We start from the raw sequence: 18,791 nt of genomic DNA, 5'->3' as shown, positions 1-18,791 counted from the left end.
TCAAGCCACAATTAAATAAAAAAAACACCCCTATTTCCTTTCCGTGAATGACAACATAGACTTCGAAATTCGAATTAAACATCTGCCAGACGATTCTATGGACGATGTCACCGTTCCTTTTTCAAAAGTTTTCAACAATGGCGATCGGAAATACGGGGTGCTTATCGTATGACAGTTGCGTTCCAAAATCATTCTTTTACTAACCCACGACGCAAAATAGAGGGGTGTACAATTTAACATGAGCATCGTATATATTTGACGCGTCTAGGTCTCAAACTGATATCATACTAGATAGATTTTAACGTGGTTGTGTTTAAAATAAAGCTAGTTTAACCGCACTTAGTTTAATTAGAGTTAGAAAAATCGGATCAGTCGTTTTTGAAATATTGTACCTACTAAGAAATGAGTTTGTCGGTTTATCAATATTTAATAAGTTGTTTTGTTTGAAACTAGGCTGTATTGCGTATGGTTTGGTTTGTCAATGGATTTTTGGGGGACATTAATCGAGGTTAGATAGATTAAGCTGGATTATTCATATTTACGGCTTCAGGGTGGCGTCCATAATCCAGTGTTATATTTCGACATTTCGGCATTTAATGCGGTGGCAGTTTAAATTTGGAACATCGATACCTACCTACCTACCTAAACCAGTTATACCTACCTACAGATATGCAATAACAAGGTTATGTAAACTTTTGACTCCAGTTTTTGTAAGAGAGTAGCCGCCAGTTTTGTAATTTTGAAATTGTGTTGAACATATTATGTGTTTAAATCTTTATTCATTAAACAATTTGTAGATAAGGTAGGTAATACCTATCTTAAGAGGTTCGAAATCTGAGAAGCATTCGCTTTAGATGGGTGCGGCTCACAAGCGTTTTGCCCGCCCGTTCCAGTGTGTTATGAATATTGATGCATACAAACGATGGCCCGTTTCTACTAATATAAGGATGAATGTTGACGCAAATACAAATAGTTATCGTACCTATGCATCAATATTCATAACACAGTGGAACGGGCGGGCAAAACGCTCGTGAGCCAGACCCCAGATAGGAACCTATGATTTCTTTTCTATACCTTTTTAGGTGCCCACTTAGCTATTTATATTTATCTATATACCTAACTTTAATAGTTCAAAGGTTTGGTCTAAACGAGGATGAGTCAGTCAGAGAAAGAGTAATTTTTATTTAAATTTTATTTTTGTAGCTAAACAGGAGCTTAAATTATTTCAACTAAGTACTTATAAACTGAGAAATAAAACAGAACTATTTTAAACCGATTAAAAATTCATAAAACCCGCACATGGAAATTTATTCAGCCATCAAACGTAGATATAAAATAAATCCATGAAACTAACAACAATACAGTCTGCAGTGCAGCGATCTATAGATCATTTCGCTCGATCCCTATTAGCCTGGATCGTTCTCGCCACGCCCACTTGGAAGCCCACTGAGCATTAATTGGATGAGAAATTTGATGATGGAACGCCCATACTATACCTGTCTCGGTCTCGTGCGTAACTGTCGTGAATGGTTGGTTCGCTCGGTCGCTTCGACTCGGCGGCGTTCGGTTTTGTTCGTTTTCGACGTGCGCCCAGGCACAATGCGCGCAAGCTTCGAGAGAAAAATAGAATGTCAAGCATTTTTTTTATTTGTTTGATTGTACCGCCGCCGTGTCGTCGTGTGCAATATTTGTGTCGAATAGATCGTTTTTTAGCCGCGTTTAGACGACTAACTCGGGTTAGGCGGCCGGTTTGAGTCGCCGAAACCCTTTTCATACTTTTTTTTGTTTCTTGATGAAGTTGACAGTGTTGCGGAATTTTCGTCTAGACATCTCAAATTGATTTTCGGAGAAAGTTTAGACCAACCAAATAGTTGAGCTGTTATGAAAAAAAAAGTTGATCAGTTTAGTTGGTCTGAGTGGAAAAAGGGGTTTTGGTATTTCTATAAATTTATTACAATTACAGAATAGTAAGAGGTATGTATACCTACTGTAAGTTTACTTATAGGTAGGTAACGAGAAGATAGATAGAAAGAATAGCGTGCTTGTTTATTTGTGATAAATTACTGAATCGATTAAAAAAAATCTTAAAACTACAAAAAGCTATCAGCGAGTAACTTAGGCTATATTTTGTCCCGGAAACGTGAAATGCACTCAAATTAGTGAGCTGAAACTTACCTAACTGATCATTTCGTGCGATCTATGGTATCTGGTATCGCTTCATTTAGTTGACGTTACCCGCGCCACTCCCCAACAGATGGCGCTAGCAGTACAACTTCGTTGGTAAAGTCCTCATTAGCACGTTATAAAGATAATTTTATGCGTGCATTATTAATGCCGTATTCACAATAAGTACCTATACGAAACAGGTTTATTGTTTTGACAATATTAAATTAGCCATTTTAAGAGTAGCTAAGTGGTTTTTTTGTGGTTGACATGACCAATTGAACAAAACTACCTAAGTGAAAATATTTAATTACGAATCTCTTTTAGTGCTGTTGGTTAATTAAAATGATTTTTGTAGCTTCATTTTCATACCTAATTTTGGCATTTCAATATATGAAAGTTTGTGGTTTATAAAAGACTGCATTCCAGTAGCAAAATACTGATAGGGAGTTAATTTTAATGTATATTTTATAACCTAAAACTAATTACCCTGCGGAGTTGCTTAAGGGCGTACTGGCTTGATAGGTAGTTCCTTTTGAAATAGATGTTAATATTGTGTTCTCTGTTTTTTGTATATGCGTAGGTATGTTTATTTACATGTAGTTTATATGTAATTTTGAACATGAAACTACCGTGAGACTCACTTATATTAAATATATTGACCCCGAACGACGACGACGACGACGTGACGACGTGAGTTATCCGGGTCAATATATTTAATATTAGTTTATATGTAGTCTATTGATATTGGTATGTATTAGTTTTTTGTTTATTTATTGTTTGTATTAGTGTGTACCTACCCATATATGTAAGTGTAGGTATTTATTTATTTATTTTTGATGTATTGTTTAGGTAAATTAAAATTTTTCGGGCCTTTTATCTTTCCATTGTAGTGTCTACTCTTGTTTCTGTTGTCCTTTCAATCGTTCAAAGGTTAATTGGAAGAGATCTCTTTAAGGGATAAGTTCGCCTTTGTACATCTCTTTATCTTGTTAATTGTACCTAATTTTCACATGTTTTATGTACAATAAAGGTTAAAATACAAAACAATTACCACGCTCCTCTATATTTTATGATCTAAATACTAATTAGGTACATGATTAACTGATTCATCATCATTTATCATCACCCGAAAGACGTCCACTGTTGAACAAAAGCCTTCTCTTTAGAACACTAGAATGAACGACAACTCGCCACTTTCATCCACCGGTTGCTCACAACTCTCGCGATGCTAGTCAAGACACGTCAAATTTTAGACGGGTAGCCGTCGTGGCCTAATTATGGCCTCTCAAGCAGAGGATCGTGGGTTCAAATCTGGACTCGCACTCGTATTGTACTGTACCCACCTAACACCAAAGTCTTTTTCCTCTAAGACATTTTCTAAGAAAGCGTACACAATTAGCATATACCTGGGCGTAGATATACAGGTATATAGTACCCCCGCTCAGCCTCGACACGCACGGGTGGTTCTCAGTAGGTGCTTGAGACCCCATGAGGGGGGAAACACCTTAATGCACCTAGGAGTCTAGGATTTAGTTTTAGTTTTGTTTCTAGAAGTTTTATTTTAACCACAACGGAACGGAGAAGGTGCGTTTAGGAGATGATGTTTTAATTGAATATTTTGTGTTTACTGTGTATCCTAATGTTATAAATGCTAAAGTGAGTAGGTATGTTTGGGTGTCTTCATTTCACTCTTTAGGTAGGTAATGTTGTATTTCGGCGTGGAGAGTAAGACAGCCGGTGAAATTACTGGCACTTGAGGTTTCCCATCTTAGGCCTCTAGGTTGTCCCCTGGTGTTGCAGATGTTTATGGGCGGTAGTAATCTCTTACCATCAGGAGACCCACATGCTCGTTTGCCATCCAGTCGAATAAAAAAAGGTACTACTCAATCGATCGCGATGTGTCTATATAGGGAGACTCTATGGGCGTATGATAAACAAATTCTTCGGAGCGACAGTTATTTGCTATGAAATAGTTCGAAACTCTTGAAAAGTACAACACATAGTACAGAAGACAGAAGTTTTGATACCGAAATATTGCATTATTCCCGAGGGATAGCGATAAAAGAATTCTTCGCAGACGGATTCGCGGGCAATAGTTAGTTGTTAGTAAGTTATTGACACCGTCTAACTTTATCCCAAACAAGGAAAAGCTTGTGCAATCGATATTTAATAGACAGTGGATAAACATACATACATGTATACCTACGAGTAAAGTGCCCTTAAGCTTCGCAGTCCGACTCTCTAACCACAAAGCTATCCGGTAGCTATCAAAAAAGTCTTGGGTTGGGTTCTAACTATCCCTCGACAAGTTTGATGTTTTGACTGAATAGTAATTCTTGGGTAGGTGTGCCTTATTTTAAATTCGAAATTTCCAAAACTGTCTATACCTAGTCAACGGCCGTTATGATGTAAATCCTGACACATTGCAAAACTATGAAGTTTCTGAATATTAACAATATGAATCATAGACAAAATGCAATGGTTAGGTACTTGTTGCGTGCGACAGATTAGTAAATATACCTGGCATTTTTCCCAATGGTTGACATTAACAATAATCAGGAACATCATAGTTGTGCAATGTGTTAGGATTGACTTCTTAGCGCCCGGGCACTATAGGAATAAAAACTTTAAGGCACTTTTGACGACTATAAGTTTATGTCGAGCTAATAAATACACGTTTAATTTCGTGACGGAACCCTCAGTGTGAGAATCCATATGCATTTCACCAGTCATCATACGTAAACTGACTTACAGATGTGTGGTACTGTATCGTTGGCACGTCCACTTAATGGAGACATCGTGACAGAACACAAAACTGTTATGTGATGCCTCTAACACTGAGTCACGAGTTATATTATGGTCTCTACTCTCTTTGGGAATATTATAAGCACGATTTTGTGGGCTGTCACGAGATGTGATAGTACTCATAGACTCTACTCGTATATGACATAGGTAGTGTTCGGCAAGGTTCAAAAGGTCTTTATGAGTAGTTTAGTTATTTCGGCTGTGGCCATGATATCGTGGATTTTTGTGTCTGTTTTAAAACTGTTTTTCAACCAGCGATATGCTGAGCCGAGATATTTTTATAACTACAACTATATATTTTTCTAACCTGTGTATGTGTCACTGCTGTTATAAATAAATTATCTTCTTTCTTTATTTATTTTCTTTCATTCTCTCACTAAGCTGCAAAAGCTTTCAGGGTCTAAGCTAGAAGTGATAGTGCGTTAAAAATTGAACGAAAATTGCTGCAAAGGACGTGTTACCCAATAACCAAGATGGCCGTTGCTGCAATTTTCCTTTCTTTCTTTTCTTGTGAAATTGCAAAGCTCAATAAAAATATAGGTAATTAGAACTTCAGTTAGATTATCAGAAAACATTGGACACGTAACTACTTTTTCTTTTGTTAATTCAATTATTTCTTAGATAAAACTACCAAATGGAGATTCGCGCTGACATCGTTCATCCACCATTACCTCTCATATTTTGTTTTCTAGATTTTTTTTACCGTACAATGGCAAAACCTATTAGACACTGGCAAAATTGTCCGCCAATGGACAGAGCCATATTTAAAAAATAACAACAACAAAATCACAACCGCTAGATATAAAGTCTAGGGACGGGAAAATTTGCACGTCTGTAGGTACTTCATAGACCAAATACCATGAATCCACGCCATCACATTACAAACTACGTGTACTCGTACATGTATCCATCGCTTTATTTTAGAATAACATAGAAGAGAGCCACAGCTACGTTCCCAAGAATTAATTAAGGCCGTTAATATCCCCATTATTGTCGAATTACTGTAATTACAGGTGTGTTCGTCGACAAGGCACGTAACACCTGAATCAATAAATTAAGTCTAACGTAGCATGCGAGTACAAATCTGGTTTTTGTCGCAATTACGGTTCAAAAGCAGACATAATTTAATTCAGCGGGACACTTTTCGTTCATCAAAGTTTAAGGGCACACCAGTGAAAAATAGCCAAGGTTCCGTACAGTATATCCATAATATTATGTATAACATAATGGACAGCGGAGGCTTATTAATCGCACACACAAAATAGCTATTCATGATTTCAATGTAGCGTACACTTCGCGGCACCTGAAAGTATACGCGGCATACTGGTGTGCCGCGGCGCAGCGGTAGAAAACGTCTGCTCTATCCGAATGGGTGATCCTCTCTATACTTCGTTTTTTTAGCATTAGAAAAAGAGTGGACAGTCTTGACGAGTTTTTTTATTGAAAATTCTTTAAAAAAAAACAGTAACTATTACTAATGATACCAAAATAATGTAAATGATCGTATGCCCTTGCCAATTGTTATATAAATAAATAAATCAATAAAATAAATATCACGGGACAATTCACACTAATTGACCTAAAGTACAATTCAATAGAATCTGTCAATTTTCTACATATTTAAGATACCCTATCGTGGGCACACTTGATTATATATGTCCCTGTTGTTGCAATTATCATCTAAAAGGAATCATAAAATAATAATAGTCACATCACAAAGCCTTAGGCAGCCCGGTGTTTATATTAGTAGGCTGGAATGTCTACAGGATTGTCAGATTCTATTGAATTGGAGTTTAGTCCCAAAGTAAGCTTAGCAAAACTTGTGTTATGTGTACTAAGCAACAGATAAATATAATTATATAGGTAGATACATACTCAAATACATATTAAACACCCAAGAGCCGAGAACAAACATTCGTATTTTTCATACAAATATCTGCCCCGACACGGGACTCGAACCCGAGACCTCAAGCTTCGTAGTCAGGTTCTCTAACCACTAGGCCATCTGGTCGTCAATATATTTGCTGTTACTTATTTTTCAAGTGTTTTCAATAAAAAGACACGTCAAGATCGCTTAAATTCTTTTTAATGAAAAAAAAAATGAATTATACCTAAGTGCAGCTGTAAGATCCTTAAGGAATATGTTTGCCCAATTTGAAGTGTCTAGCTCCAGTGGTATAGGCTGTTCGTTGGCTGCATCAGTCGGTTAATCAGTCTCTTTACCTATCATAATATAGATAAACTATGCGCTACGCTAAACCTACCTTTTTTTAGTAGCTAGGCAATCAGAAGGAGTCCGTTTGTTCGGTAGGTACCTACTAATATCGGGTGTCCCAAAAAGGACGCAAGATTTCAATTAGTCGCCATTTTTGTATTTTAGTGCTGGCAACCCTAAAAAAACTATTTGACAGCTGAATGTTTAGGGTTTGTAAAAATGGCGGGTTATACGAAGGATCTACGCGTTTTTATTATTGAACAATATTTCAAAAAGTTCGAAAATTTCGTGCAAAATATGGTCGGAATATTGACTTGACTTCATCAACTGTGAGCAGAGTGGTTGCAAAATTAAGGGAGAGTGGATCAATTCATGATGTTCGTTCCACTGGTCGTCCAAAAACAAGCCGTTCAAATGGCAATACTTTAAAAGAGGAAATTCAACGCTGCATTGGATAAATTCAGCCGCATCTATGCAAAATGGTCATAGAAAATTTTGACAAAAGAGTGTGTGCCAGCAAAGCCTAGGAGGACATATGCCTGACGTATTATTCCACAAATAACACTATTTTATGAATTTAAGATTTTATATATAAATAAATTATAACGAAAAAAAAAAGTGTTTTTCATCAATTTCAAATCTTGCGTCCTTTTTGGGACACCCTTTATTATAGCTAAGCTGTTAAAACCATTTTTCACTACATATAATCTTTATGTTTTTATCTTAAAAGTCTAGACTAGCTATCAGAAAATGCTACGTTTTTTTGCATTACAAATGGATTCAGTAAAAACACCATAGTTGAAATTAATCAATCAGTAAATCATCTACAGAATTACATAATTATGCCACTTGACCTCGATTTAACCCTCGACTTCGTCCACAGAGAAGTACCTAAAATGTATGGACAACTCCCATTTTCTATCTCGCGGGAAATCCCAAAAATCTCTTCTTATTGCACCTCTATGACCCTCAAAGATATCTGTCAAGTACCTACCGAGTCTCTATAACAGCTACAGCCTCCGTATTTTGTATTTAATTAACTCTTGTATTTATAACAACCACTTGCAAACAGTCGAAGTCAAGTGAAATCATTATTAAAGTAGAAGTTATCCGCTATCCGTCCATAGATGGCGCTAAAAATCATCGATAGAACTCCGTGTCTGATAAGTTTTGTAGAATTTTATATTTCGCTGGCCGTGTCCATTGTTTAGCCGAGGTGTAAAAGTAAATCGTAAGTTAGTTTGTTTTCATAAAGTTATAGATAAAAATAATCGATTGTTGATATTAAATTAGTATCATCGTCTGAAATAAATGAATAAAAACACAACAAAATCGAATTCGTCTTAAAAGTACCTAACACACGATATTTTAGAGCTAAGCTAGATGTTTATAAGAACAGAATTTTCCGTTATTGGACGATAGGTAAGTACTTACTTTGTACCTCTTATCATCATTTATCAATTCCTAATCACCTACCATTTTAAGACTGACCATAACTAAAATACCTACCTATATAGACAACGGGGCTGGGTAACAATAACTTTACTTAAGTATATAAGTAGGTACCAGCACAAATTCTGCTGATTTTAATACAAATACAAAAAGATAGCAATTTGACGCGGATCCGCGTTTAAGCATACCAGAGGTAATGAACTTGTAGGTTCTTTTTTATCTCTACATTTTACACTTTTACTGTTTTTTTTTATTAACCGTTACTAACTTTTGAATTTATATGTTATGTTTGAGTGCATAGTAAATCGAACACGGCCTAATTAATATTATATTGTATATTTTGGATGAGTTTTTATTAATAAACAGGCCTACCCATTTAATTATAATTAAAAAATGTAGAGTTTTTACATTGCGTATGGTTTATAAAATTTATGTAAACAATTGCTTTCTTGCATCTTATTTATTGCCTTCAGCAATTTATATTGCAAGTTAGAATAAAACGAATAGGTATTCAATTCTTACCCCCACCTGTTACCCTCCATTACTTACCTTAGTAACTTAGGTGCATACCTAACGCATCAATTTACATCTAAAAATAAGCTGTCAATTTACTGAATTACTGAGCTCTTTGTTTTTATCATGTTAACCGTTTTACGAAGTTATTATTTGAGAGCTTGCTGAGTGCCAGACTCGACGTTTTCCAAGTTAACGTCCCAAAATGTTTACTTTTTTCATAGAAGTAGGTATGCTAAACAAGTGACCAAAAACTTCTCAAAAAACCTCTCTATATAATTTACTTCGTTATAATATATGTAATATAGTAAATAAAGAGATATAAAAAATAGGTATATGCCTACCTACTCGACAACTCTAACTAGGTCATATTTTATTTACATATTGTTCATTAATGTAGCGTCCTTTACTTTAATGAATTTGACTGTTTGATCGTACCGCTTTTAATGACATCGTATGCAATAATTAATTTACCTATATTCGGGCCGCCAGTTTTACTATGATTGCGTAGATCAAAGACAGTTTCGGTTGTTTTCTTGAGACAATACTAGAGCCAGGGCCGTCGCACAAAAGATATAGCGAGTAACGAGCTCAATTGATGAACCAGCGGAAACGTGTCCAATTAGAAGGAGACGGCGGCTCGTGTAGTGTCGCCCCCGCGCGCCGCATTAACGAGATTAGCGGCGCGGGGCGCGGGCGCCGGGCGCGAGGTGTGGCGGCGGCGGACACCTCGCCCGCGACGAAAAAACAACGCCGGCGGCGCCGGCCCCGCCCGCCGAGCGGGCGCGCGGGGCGCCTCGTCATTGGGCGAGGCGGGAGGGGTGTCGCGCGCGGCGCCGCCGGCGGCCAGTCGTTTGACGCCTGCCGCGCGAGCGGGTGCCACGGGGTGCCACGAGAGTGCACGCGCGTGATGGACGTTGCATGAGCGAGCGCGACCGCTGGTGCCGACGCCGGCCTGGAGCGCGCGCCGTGGTTCCCAGGCGGCGCGGGCATGCGCTTCGAGGGCGCCGAACGGCGCGACGCCGTCGCGTTCCACCCGCTGCTGGCGCCGCGCCCGAGCGACTTCTCGGTGTCGGCGTTGCTGACGGCGGGCGCGCTGCCGCCGCCGCCGTACCTGCCGGCCGCCCTGGCCGCGGCCGCCGCGCTGTCCGCGCCCTGCCCGCTGCTCAAGCCGCCGCCGCCACCGTACGCGCCACTGCCGCCGGACGACGACGGTGTCGTCGACGACCCCAAAGTTACTCTAGAAGGCAAGGACCTCTGGGAGAAGTTCCACAAGCTCGGCACTGAGATGGTGATCACCAAGAGCGGCAGGTCAGTACGACGTGCTACCGCTGTGACCGTGTATTAGTGCTGTGTGTGATATTGCTAATGAATCGTACCGTGCGTATTCCGTGTATCGGCGTAGGGTAAGTAAGGAACTAGGGACGGCGATTGTTTTGTTATGATCCGTTACGAGTTGAGAAGGCGTCTTCGCAACGGCATTTGTTTACTAGCTAAGTAGTATGCTAATTACTGCCTAAACAACGTGACAATGCTCTAGGTAGAGCTAAAAGCTAGAACTAAACACGGCTGTCAATGAATTTTTAAAGTTACTAAAGTGTATCAATAATTGTTTATGAATATATTTCCACATTAAATCAGCCGAAAACTTGAGTACCGTCAAGTTGGTATTTATTACAAACAAGTGGATCACATTTTAAATGCTAATTTCGAAAATATGTCGGTATGTAGTCTTTTCTCAAAACATTGAGATGTTTAGATGTTTAAAAAACTACTTCTTTCAAACTTTACATTAAATATTTATTTCAAAACTTTTTTAGAACTAAACCGAAACTTTTTTTACAATACAGGATGTGTTTATTTTTGCAATGGAATTATTATTCCAATAATTCCTATTTCACATTACGCCCGAGGCAGTGCATAGAGTAGGCGCATTTTTTCGCCAAACACTGCACCCGTCGGGACGTGCACTGGCATTAATTACTTACTTTAAAAATTATGAAACTTGGGCTTTATTTTTAGTAAATCCTAAATTATGCAATTAAAGGCATATTTGTCAATAACTTTGAAAAGTTATCATTTTTTTTTCTAAATTATGGTTTATGGTATTCTAAAATAATTTAAGAAACAAAGCAACTTTTCTCTTTAGAATTGTTATGATTTAAGTCTTTATTATAAATTATTATAAATATTTATTTGCGTTCTCCATATTTAAAGCAGCAGAGTAGGGTGATACTACCTTAACTAGAAGTAGTTTCAAATGGTTTGGCAGATATTTTAATGAAATAAGATTGTACCTATGGCCATTAAAAAGACTGCTACATTTTGTGTAGGCATTGTAGAGTTACGTACACCATATTACATTAAGTTTAATAGAACTCTATTTTACTTATTAGCAGCTTATAATAACTAGCTGTTTATTTTAAAGTGGACTTTTAATTGTCATATGAATACTATCTTAAAAATAGAAGTTATTTAAATAGACGTAAACGTAAATAGCTCGGTCATTGCACTATGCAAAATAGGTATAATAATTAATAACTAGTTTACATCAAAATAAGAACTTCCTACGTTGATATTTAGGTAAGTCAATTTAGGTAGGTATTGTAAACTAATAAAAGGGTAGGTACTAGTAAGGCTAGGGGTGTGAAAGAAAATATAATACGTATATTTATCATCGCATTTTATAAAAAGCAAATTATCAACGTTATGAAAAGTAAGCGAAATAAAATGACTAAATTAAGATTTCGAAATGTCAAGACTTTTATTTACCTTGTTATTTGCGTTGACCCTTTGGTAAAAAAAGTTTATATCTAAAAATGAAAATTAATAATTAATTTCTAGAGTAGCATAATCACCTATTTGAAGTAGGAAACAACTTTTTATTTAACATTCATAACGACTGTAGGTAGAGTCATAGGTTCCTATTAAGGTAAATATTATGTATTTAATTTAACTTATTACTTATTTTATTGTATTGTATTGTTATTATTTTTAAAACGTTTCTACTGCTATCTACTACCTGCCAAGTAGTGTATGGTGTATAACGAATTACTGCATTACCCGTAGTTCAATCTTCCAATTCTATATATTCTAGCTGTTTCCGCATAACTCCTAAAAAAACAAATAACCATAACGTCCACCTATACAGCGTGTTTATTTTTATGTGAACAAGAAATAACGTTATTCGTGAATAAAATTTATTATTTGTTCAATAATAAAGCCACGTGTGTTCTCTATTTTATTAGCGTAGGCAAACAAAATAGGCCTCACGCACTCCTTGCCTCGTAAAATTATGTAAAGAGAATGTTGATGTCCTTCTATCCATTAGCATTACTTATTTTTCTTTTACATGGCTAAAAATTCTAAAAAGTTTGTTTAGGTGTTCATATTGGACAAGTTAGTATTTTGCGTAGACCCTAGATTTTCTCAAAATATTTCGGGAGTTGTACCTACTTAATACCTATAAAAATTAGGTAGGAACCTATGTATTTTTTGAAAATTGCTTGACAGAGATTTCTTGTTTTTGATTCCGAAAGTTATCTTTAAAGTTTAGAAAAAATCATTCAACTTATATTTTTTTTTATTAAAACCCTAATATAAAAGAAAACCTCGACGATATTACAACAAAATCTTTTAAAGCTTCAAAATAAATTCACGCAGCATCTATTTCACCCAATAAATTTGCATTTGATATCAAAGTAGATATTAAGAGCATAAACACTTCAAGGGGAGACGGTGCCAAATTCGGAGGGTAACATAAAAGGTGTGATTTGAAAAAGGAAAAGTTGAGAAAAGAAAAAAAAGTGTAAAGGGTTTCACTTTCCTTAAAAATGACACTTTGGAAGTGTTTGTAACTTTTATTTGAACAATTTTCACGCGTATTTTGTAAATTACGAATAGATTTGAATGGTATGTAATTAGATGGAAAAAGATGTTTATAAAAACGAATTTACTTTACACTTACCTAAAGTTCTATCGCACCTAAGGAGGTCTAAACCCAATTTACATAGGGATTTAGATGGCAAAAGCATTAAAATCGTTTTTTACTTCAAAGTAAACTAATATATTCTAACTATTTTCCAATTAGAAAATACTATTGTCTTATAAGAAAAGTACCTATAATAGTGTGCTTTGATAAAACTGTTCAATGCAAATAACGATTCAGTAATTTATTCATTTATTTACTGATGAAAGACACGTTACAAGTTTCATATAATTCATAATTTGTATGTATGTACATGCCTTACCTTGAGAACCACTTGTACAAAGTTCATAACTTGCGGTATTAAGACATTAAAATTAATATTTGCTTTATACTTATCAATTTAAATTACCCTATAGTTATCATGATTTACTTGATAGTTTCTAGAGTAGGTACAAGGCAATAGGTACCGACATGTTGAAAAGTAGACTAGGCGATACGTAGGGTAATTGAAAAATTTACATGTAATTATGTCTTAGGGACTTCATAAGTCCGTCCCTTGCAATAAAGTAGAAACAAGCGAGAAAATATAACTAAAAATCTTTAGCAAAGACATATCTACTTAAATCTATTCTTAGGCATAAACGTTGACTGTACCGCTAAATGCAAAAAAATACTTTGCATTTATTAATTTATTTTTGTGATATAACAACGACAGGCAAGTTCCGACACTATGACTTCTTAGAATCAAATTCAAATAGTTCAAATTACCTCCATGCACAGACTCATTTAAATAGCTCAGCCTGTACATACATATAAAATATTGTACACTTAGGGGCTGTTTCACCATCCATTGATTAGTGTTAAGTGACGGTTAAATGTGATGCCGTCTCTATTTGTTTTGTTCGAATAGACGGAGACGGCATCACATTTAACCGTCAGTTAACACTAATCAATGGATGGTGAAACAGCCCCTTAGTCTAGTTTGCTAATGTTTTCGGAACTCGAAACTGAAAATCGTTTTTCTTTTTCTTTCTCATTTGAATGTTCAGGAAAACGAAGAAAACAGACGAGTCCCGAGCGACATCAACATCCTGGGCCCAATAGCATAAGAAATTACAAGCTAAGTATTAGCGATTTTATATTGAAATTCACTAATACTATTTGCTTGTAATTTGTTATGCAATTGGGCCTTATTTGTATTTTATACTTCTTATAATTATTACCACGTTTGATCAAAATCGATTCCATTTTTTGCTGTCTTTATAAGTAAATTAATTAATATATGCCATAAATAGACAGTTATATATCAGCGCTATAACGGGATGAATTGAAAGGCATTAAAATGCGAATAAATCAAATATCCTATATACAGCGCTAGCACGAAGTCATAAACGGATTCCTAGCAATTACCAAGTTGCTTACAGATACTTATCACAATTATTTATATCATACATTAAGGCATAATATAACTATTCGTATTAATACAGTTGATGTACCTACTCTTTGCTCTGATACTAGGATTACAAAATAACATAAGTCGATTTAGTAACAAAACGATAAATGAATCAGCCTAGACTCAATTTTCCTTAGCGAAATTAAAGACTTTTATAAAGGAAAAAGTTTTAGGCGCGTATCCTGTACCTATTAAGTATGTTTCGTTGATTTTAGCATTAGCAAGATAGAAGTAATCGAAAAACTAATGGCGTCGCGTTGGGGTAGAAAGCGATCGCACTCCCACTAGTTGAGAGTCGTGTCCCGCGAGAGTTGTGGCCAACTGGTAGATGCAAGTGGCGAGATGCCGTTCATTGCGGCATTCTGTGGGGAGACTGTTGTTTAGCCGTGGACGTCTTCCAGCTGATGAATGGTGATGAATAAAGGTAGTCACGATCTACCGACACCCCAGCAGTGTTTCCAGACAACAGCAGTACTTATGACATCGGGGCTTTCAAGATAAGGGCTGAAACTTCCTTCATAGACCGACAGATCAGTAATTCTTCTGGATTTATTGGTATTCATGGGCACTGTTCATTTGATTTCCTCTCTCGACAAAATCTCGCATCAAAAATGACTGATGATTTTTTTTCTCGCTATAAAATATATTACTAAACAGAGCCTAATAACGTGTCATATTCGCGGCCATTATTTTTGAACACGTCACTGGCGGCCTGTTATCACTGTTAGTTATGTCTCATTAACACATGGAGATAACATTCTGTCACGCCAACATAGGTGTTCCTGGTAAAAACGAGTAGATATTTCGAGTACAATCACCAGCATTCATATCTGACAAAAGAAAGCGTGCATAAATATCTGATACGACTCTATTTCGGGGGTCGTCAAGTATGTCAGATATTTATGCAAGCTCGGTGCTGGTGGCTATACCTATTTAAGTACTTAAAATTTTTGAGTCTTAACATACAAAAGTTTTATTGAGCTCTCAATGTCTTAATCATGTGCGGAATTACATTTGAAATTTACCACGAGCTTTGCGGTGAAGGAAAACATCGTGAGGAAACCAGCACAAACCTGCGAAGCAATTCAATGGTGTGTGTGAAGTTCCCAATCCGCACTGGGCCCGCGTGGGAACTATGGCCCAAGCCCTCTTGTTCTGAGAGGAGGCCTGTGCCCAGCAGTGGGACGTATATAGGCTGGGATGATGATGAATGTCTTTTTTCCTAACGATACCAGATTTATTGAATAGGCATTAGAGCTTCGTGGACCAAAGTTTGTAATTAATTAATTTAGGCATTATTTTGCGGTGGACAATAAACTGTGTCTATACTTACCTAAGCTTTTACCTAGTTACTTTGCAAAGTCGCAAAGGGCTTAAAAAAACATTGATAGTAATTTTTCTTTACATGTAGGTACTTGCGTAGTCCAATCAACGCGTACCTACATAAAATTAAAGGCAATCCAGCTGATGGAAGTGGTTAATATTAGACTTAGCAGAGTTGCAAGAAAGTTAGTTGTACGACTCGGTCAGAAAAGAAACAGTTTCTCGTGGGATAAGTAGTTTCCGCAGGAAATAAGTAACAAACAAAACGAATTTACATTTTGTTTCTGGAGACTCCTCGACACTAAAATGATACTGTGTTCGATGTCGTTACAGTTTGTTGACATATCGTGTTACAGGCCGCGCCCACAAGATGGCCGATCAAATTAGCGCTAATAAGGCCTAGGTGGTCACTCTGGAGACAGTACTACCACGTAAAATTGGCACGCTGGAAAAAAGATCATGATCTTGTTTATTTTTAACTATTTAGGTATCAAACTATTTTCTTTGTCTTTATTTTGTAACTACCGTAAAATGAGGCTACTTTGCCCTCTACTGGGTAACTATGCTCCAATTCTGTATTTTGTTTAAATGTCTTGCACGTCGAAGTCCAGGTACCCGATACACTTCCCAATAAAGTGACAACACTAAACTTAAATTTTTGCTCCCATATTTTCTTTTCTTTTCTTGTCAGACGCCGTACAGTGATAATACGAAGTGCAATGATCCTGATGGTGTAAAAATGCACCAAACGCGACAAGCATCAAGTCAAAGTCAAAGTAAAAATATCTTTATACAATTTAGACCATAACAAGCACTTATGAATGTAAAAAAAAATCTTCAACCGATTCGGAAATACCTCTGTTGAGAAGAATCCGGCAAGAAACTCAACGAGGTATAATTTTTTAAACAGATTTACAATATTATTAAATGTTATTTTTATAATACGCCTTAGATATCAATGTCTTCTTGAGAATAGATTTGATTTTTGTATCCGTTTCAACGGTAATTTTTTTTTTGGAATTTTATTATATTATAAAAACGTATGCAATTTCCCAGAAACGACTTTTTGGTTTTAGCCAGTCTGTAAGATGGAACTTTAAGCTTCCATGTGTTTCTAATAGCCTTTCGCTTATCGACGTTAGTGGGAAAATCACATACGTTCTTCCTAACATACATAATTATTTCAAAAACATATAACAACGGCAGGGTTAGAATACCTGAAAATACGCTAATTACCATCTTCATTAATATAATAAATTATGATTAAAAAAGGTTAAAAACACATAATCATCATCATAATCAGCCGTAAGACATCCTGTTGGACATAGTTCTCCCCTATAAAAACATTTTTATAGTGCTTGCCTCATTGCTCCATCATCAGACCATGGAAACTACCTTTGGTCAAAATATACCTAAAACCAGGTATAATTCATCAAAGCTTAAGACTAGCCTTACAAAACCAAACACAAAAAAATGCAGTGCTTACTTGTTGCGTGAGACACAATAGTAAGTTAAGTCACCTATAGCATTTTATTTTCAATGCTTCACATTGTCAATATTCCGAAACTTCATAGTGATGCAATGTCTCAGGACTTACTTCGTAACCACTGTGACTATCGAGGAGTTCGAACTACCTGTTGAAATTATCCTGATAAGTTTTAAGACACAGTACAATCACTGTACAGCAGTGGCGTGACGTCAGATTCCTTAGTAAGCCGAAGCAAAGATCGCTTAGATCTTTCAGAATTTCTGTATGTCTTGTTGTTCTATTTTGTAAATATTGGGCAAGCCGGTGGGAACAGAGTTCTATGGACGCTTTGCCACTGCTGTACCGTCACCTGCATTAATATCTGCCACAGCGGCGTGCTAAAATATCTGGCTCCAGAAATAGAGTCGCACCAGATACTTATGCACGCTTTATTGTGTCGGAAATTGGTGCTGGTGATTGTACAGTGTACATTACTGGCAAACCTCAATTAATTCAACATGCAACAGCAATGTATATGGCAACGTCTTGGATGCGTAACGTGTGGTCACGCGTGAAATGCCCATTGCTGCTATCAAACTAAGTAATTGGCTCTCAGCATGCTAGCTTAGCCCGCTTAATAGCCTGCTAGATTTGTAGCAGTGTCTGTTGGAGATGCGTTACGTTTGGAGGTATACTGTGACCCATGTATGACAAAGCAATATTTTTTGTAAAAAAAAATATTTTTAATACAAGTTCTTTTTGTGGCTATAGGTACAGTGGCGGAATGAAAAGGTTGACCTGTTTTCAAATAAGTTCGTTTACACGTTGTAAGCACATGTTACCTTTTTGAATGACATTATGACGGAATATGCCATACTCGGTCGATAAAGCAGTTGTACTACTGAGCAAGCAAAAACAGACCTTAAGGTCAACATGTTCATTCCGCGACTGTACTTGCATTGTCATAGTCATAAACTACATAATGTATGGCAAATTTCAAATCAATCTGACCATTAGAACAGGGTCATATCAGACTCCCAAGATTTAATTAGGTAGGCACCTACCGACAGACGCTATGACTTGACTAACTTATTAAGGTAAAAAAAAAACATGCAAAAAAAATATCACAAAAAACTACTGACTTCATAATATTCTATAATGTATGTGTATATTTTACACGTCACCGCAATTTTTATAAAATGGGCCTAGCATGCTGCCTTCACTTTAGTTCAAATTATATCAAATCTTTGACGCGCAAACGACCAAATCGTGTGTCAACAGCATTGCCGAGACTACCGACAGATACTTATGCCATCATGTAAATAATGGATAACGGAAAATGTAATGACTGCAAATGATAACCAAAGCCTTGCGCCGCCGCTCGCTACTCTGTACTACTCCCTAGTGTTGCACTATGTATAGGTACAAATACAGTCTGTATTATACAGTACTAGAGACGATTTTTGGT

At 36.6% G+C, this 18,791-nt stretch overlaps 1 protein-coding gene across 1 annotated transcript in view; it reads left to right on the top strand.

The window, feature by feature from the left end:
* Positions 1–9,943: 9,943 nt before the first annotated feature.
* Positions 9,944–18,791, top strand: part of bi (T-box transcription factor bifid) — a 124,062-nt gene continuing 115,214 nt past the window's right edge. Inside the window, 1 exon segment of the mRNA XM_074092099.1 lies at positions 9,944–10,462. Coding sequence (XP_073948200.1) covers positions 10,143–10,462 — 320 coding nt within the window. The 5' untranslated portion in view covers positions 9,944–10,142.

The sequence above is a fragment of the Choristoneura fumiferana genome, chromosome 9 (genome assembly GCF_025370935.1).
Source record: "Choristoneura fumiferana chromosome 9, NRCan_CFum_1, whole genome shotgun sequence".
Taxonomy (NCBI): domain Eukaryota; kingdom Metazoa; phylum Arthropoda; class Insecta; order Lepidoptera; family Tortricidae; genus Choristoneura; species Choristoneura fumiferana.
The sequence above is the reverse complement of the archived record's forward strand: the minus strand, read 5'-3'. Positions and strand labels throughout refer to the sequence as shown.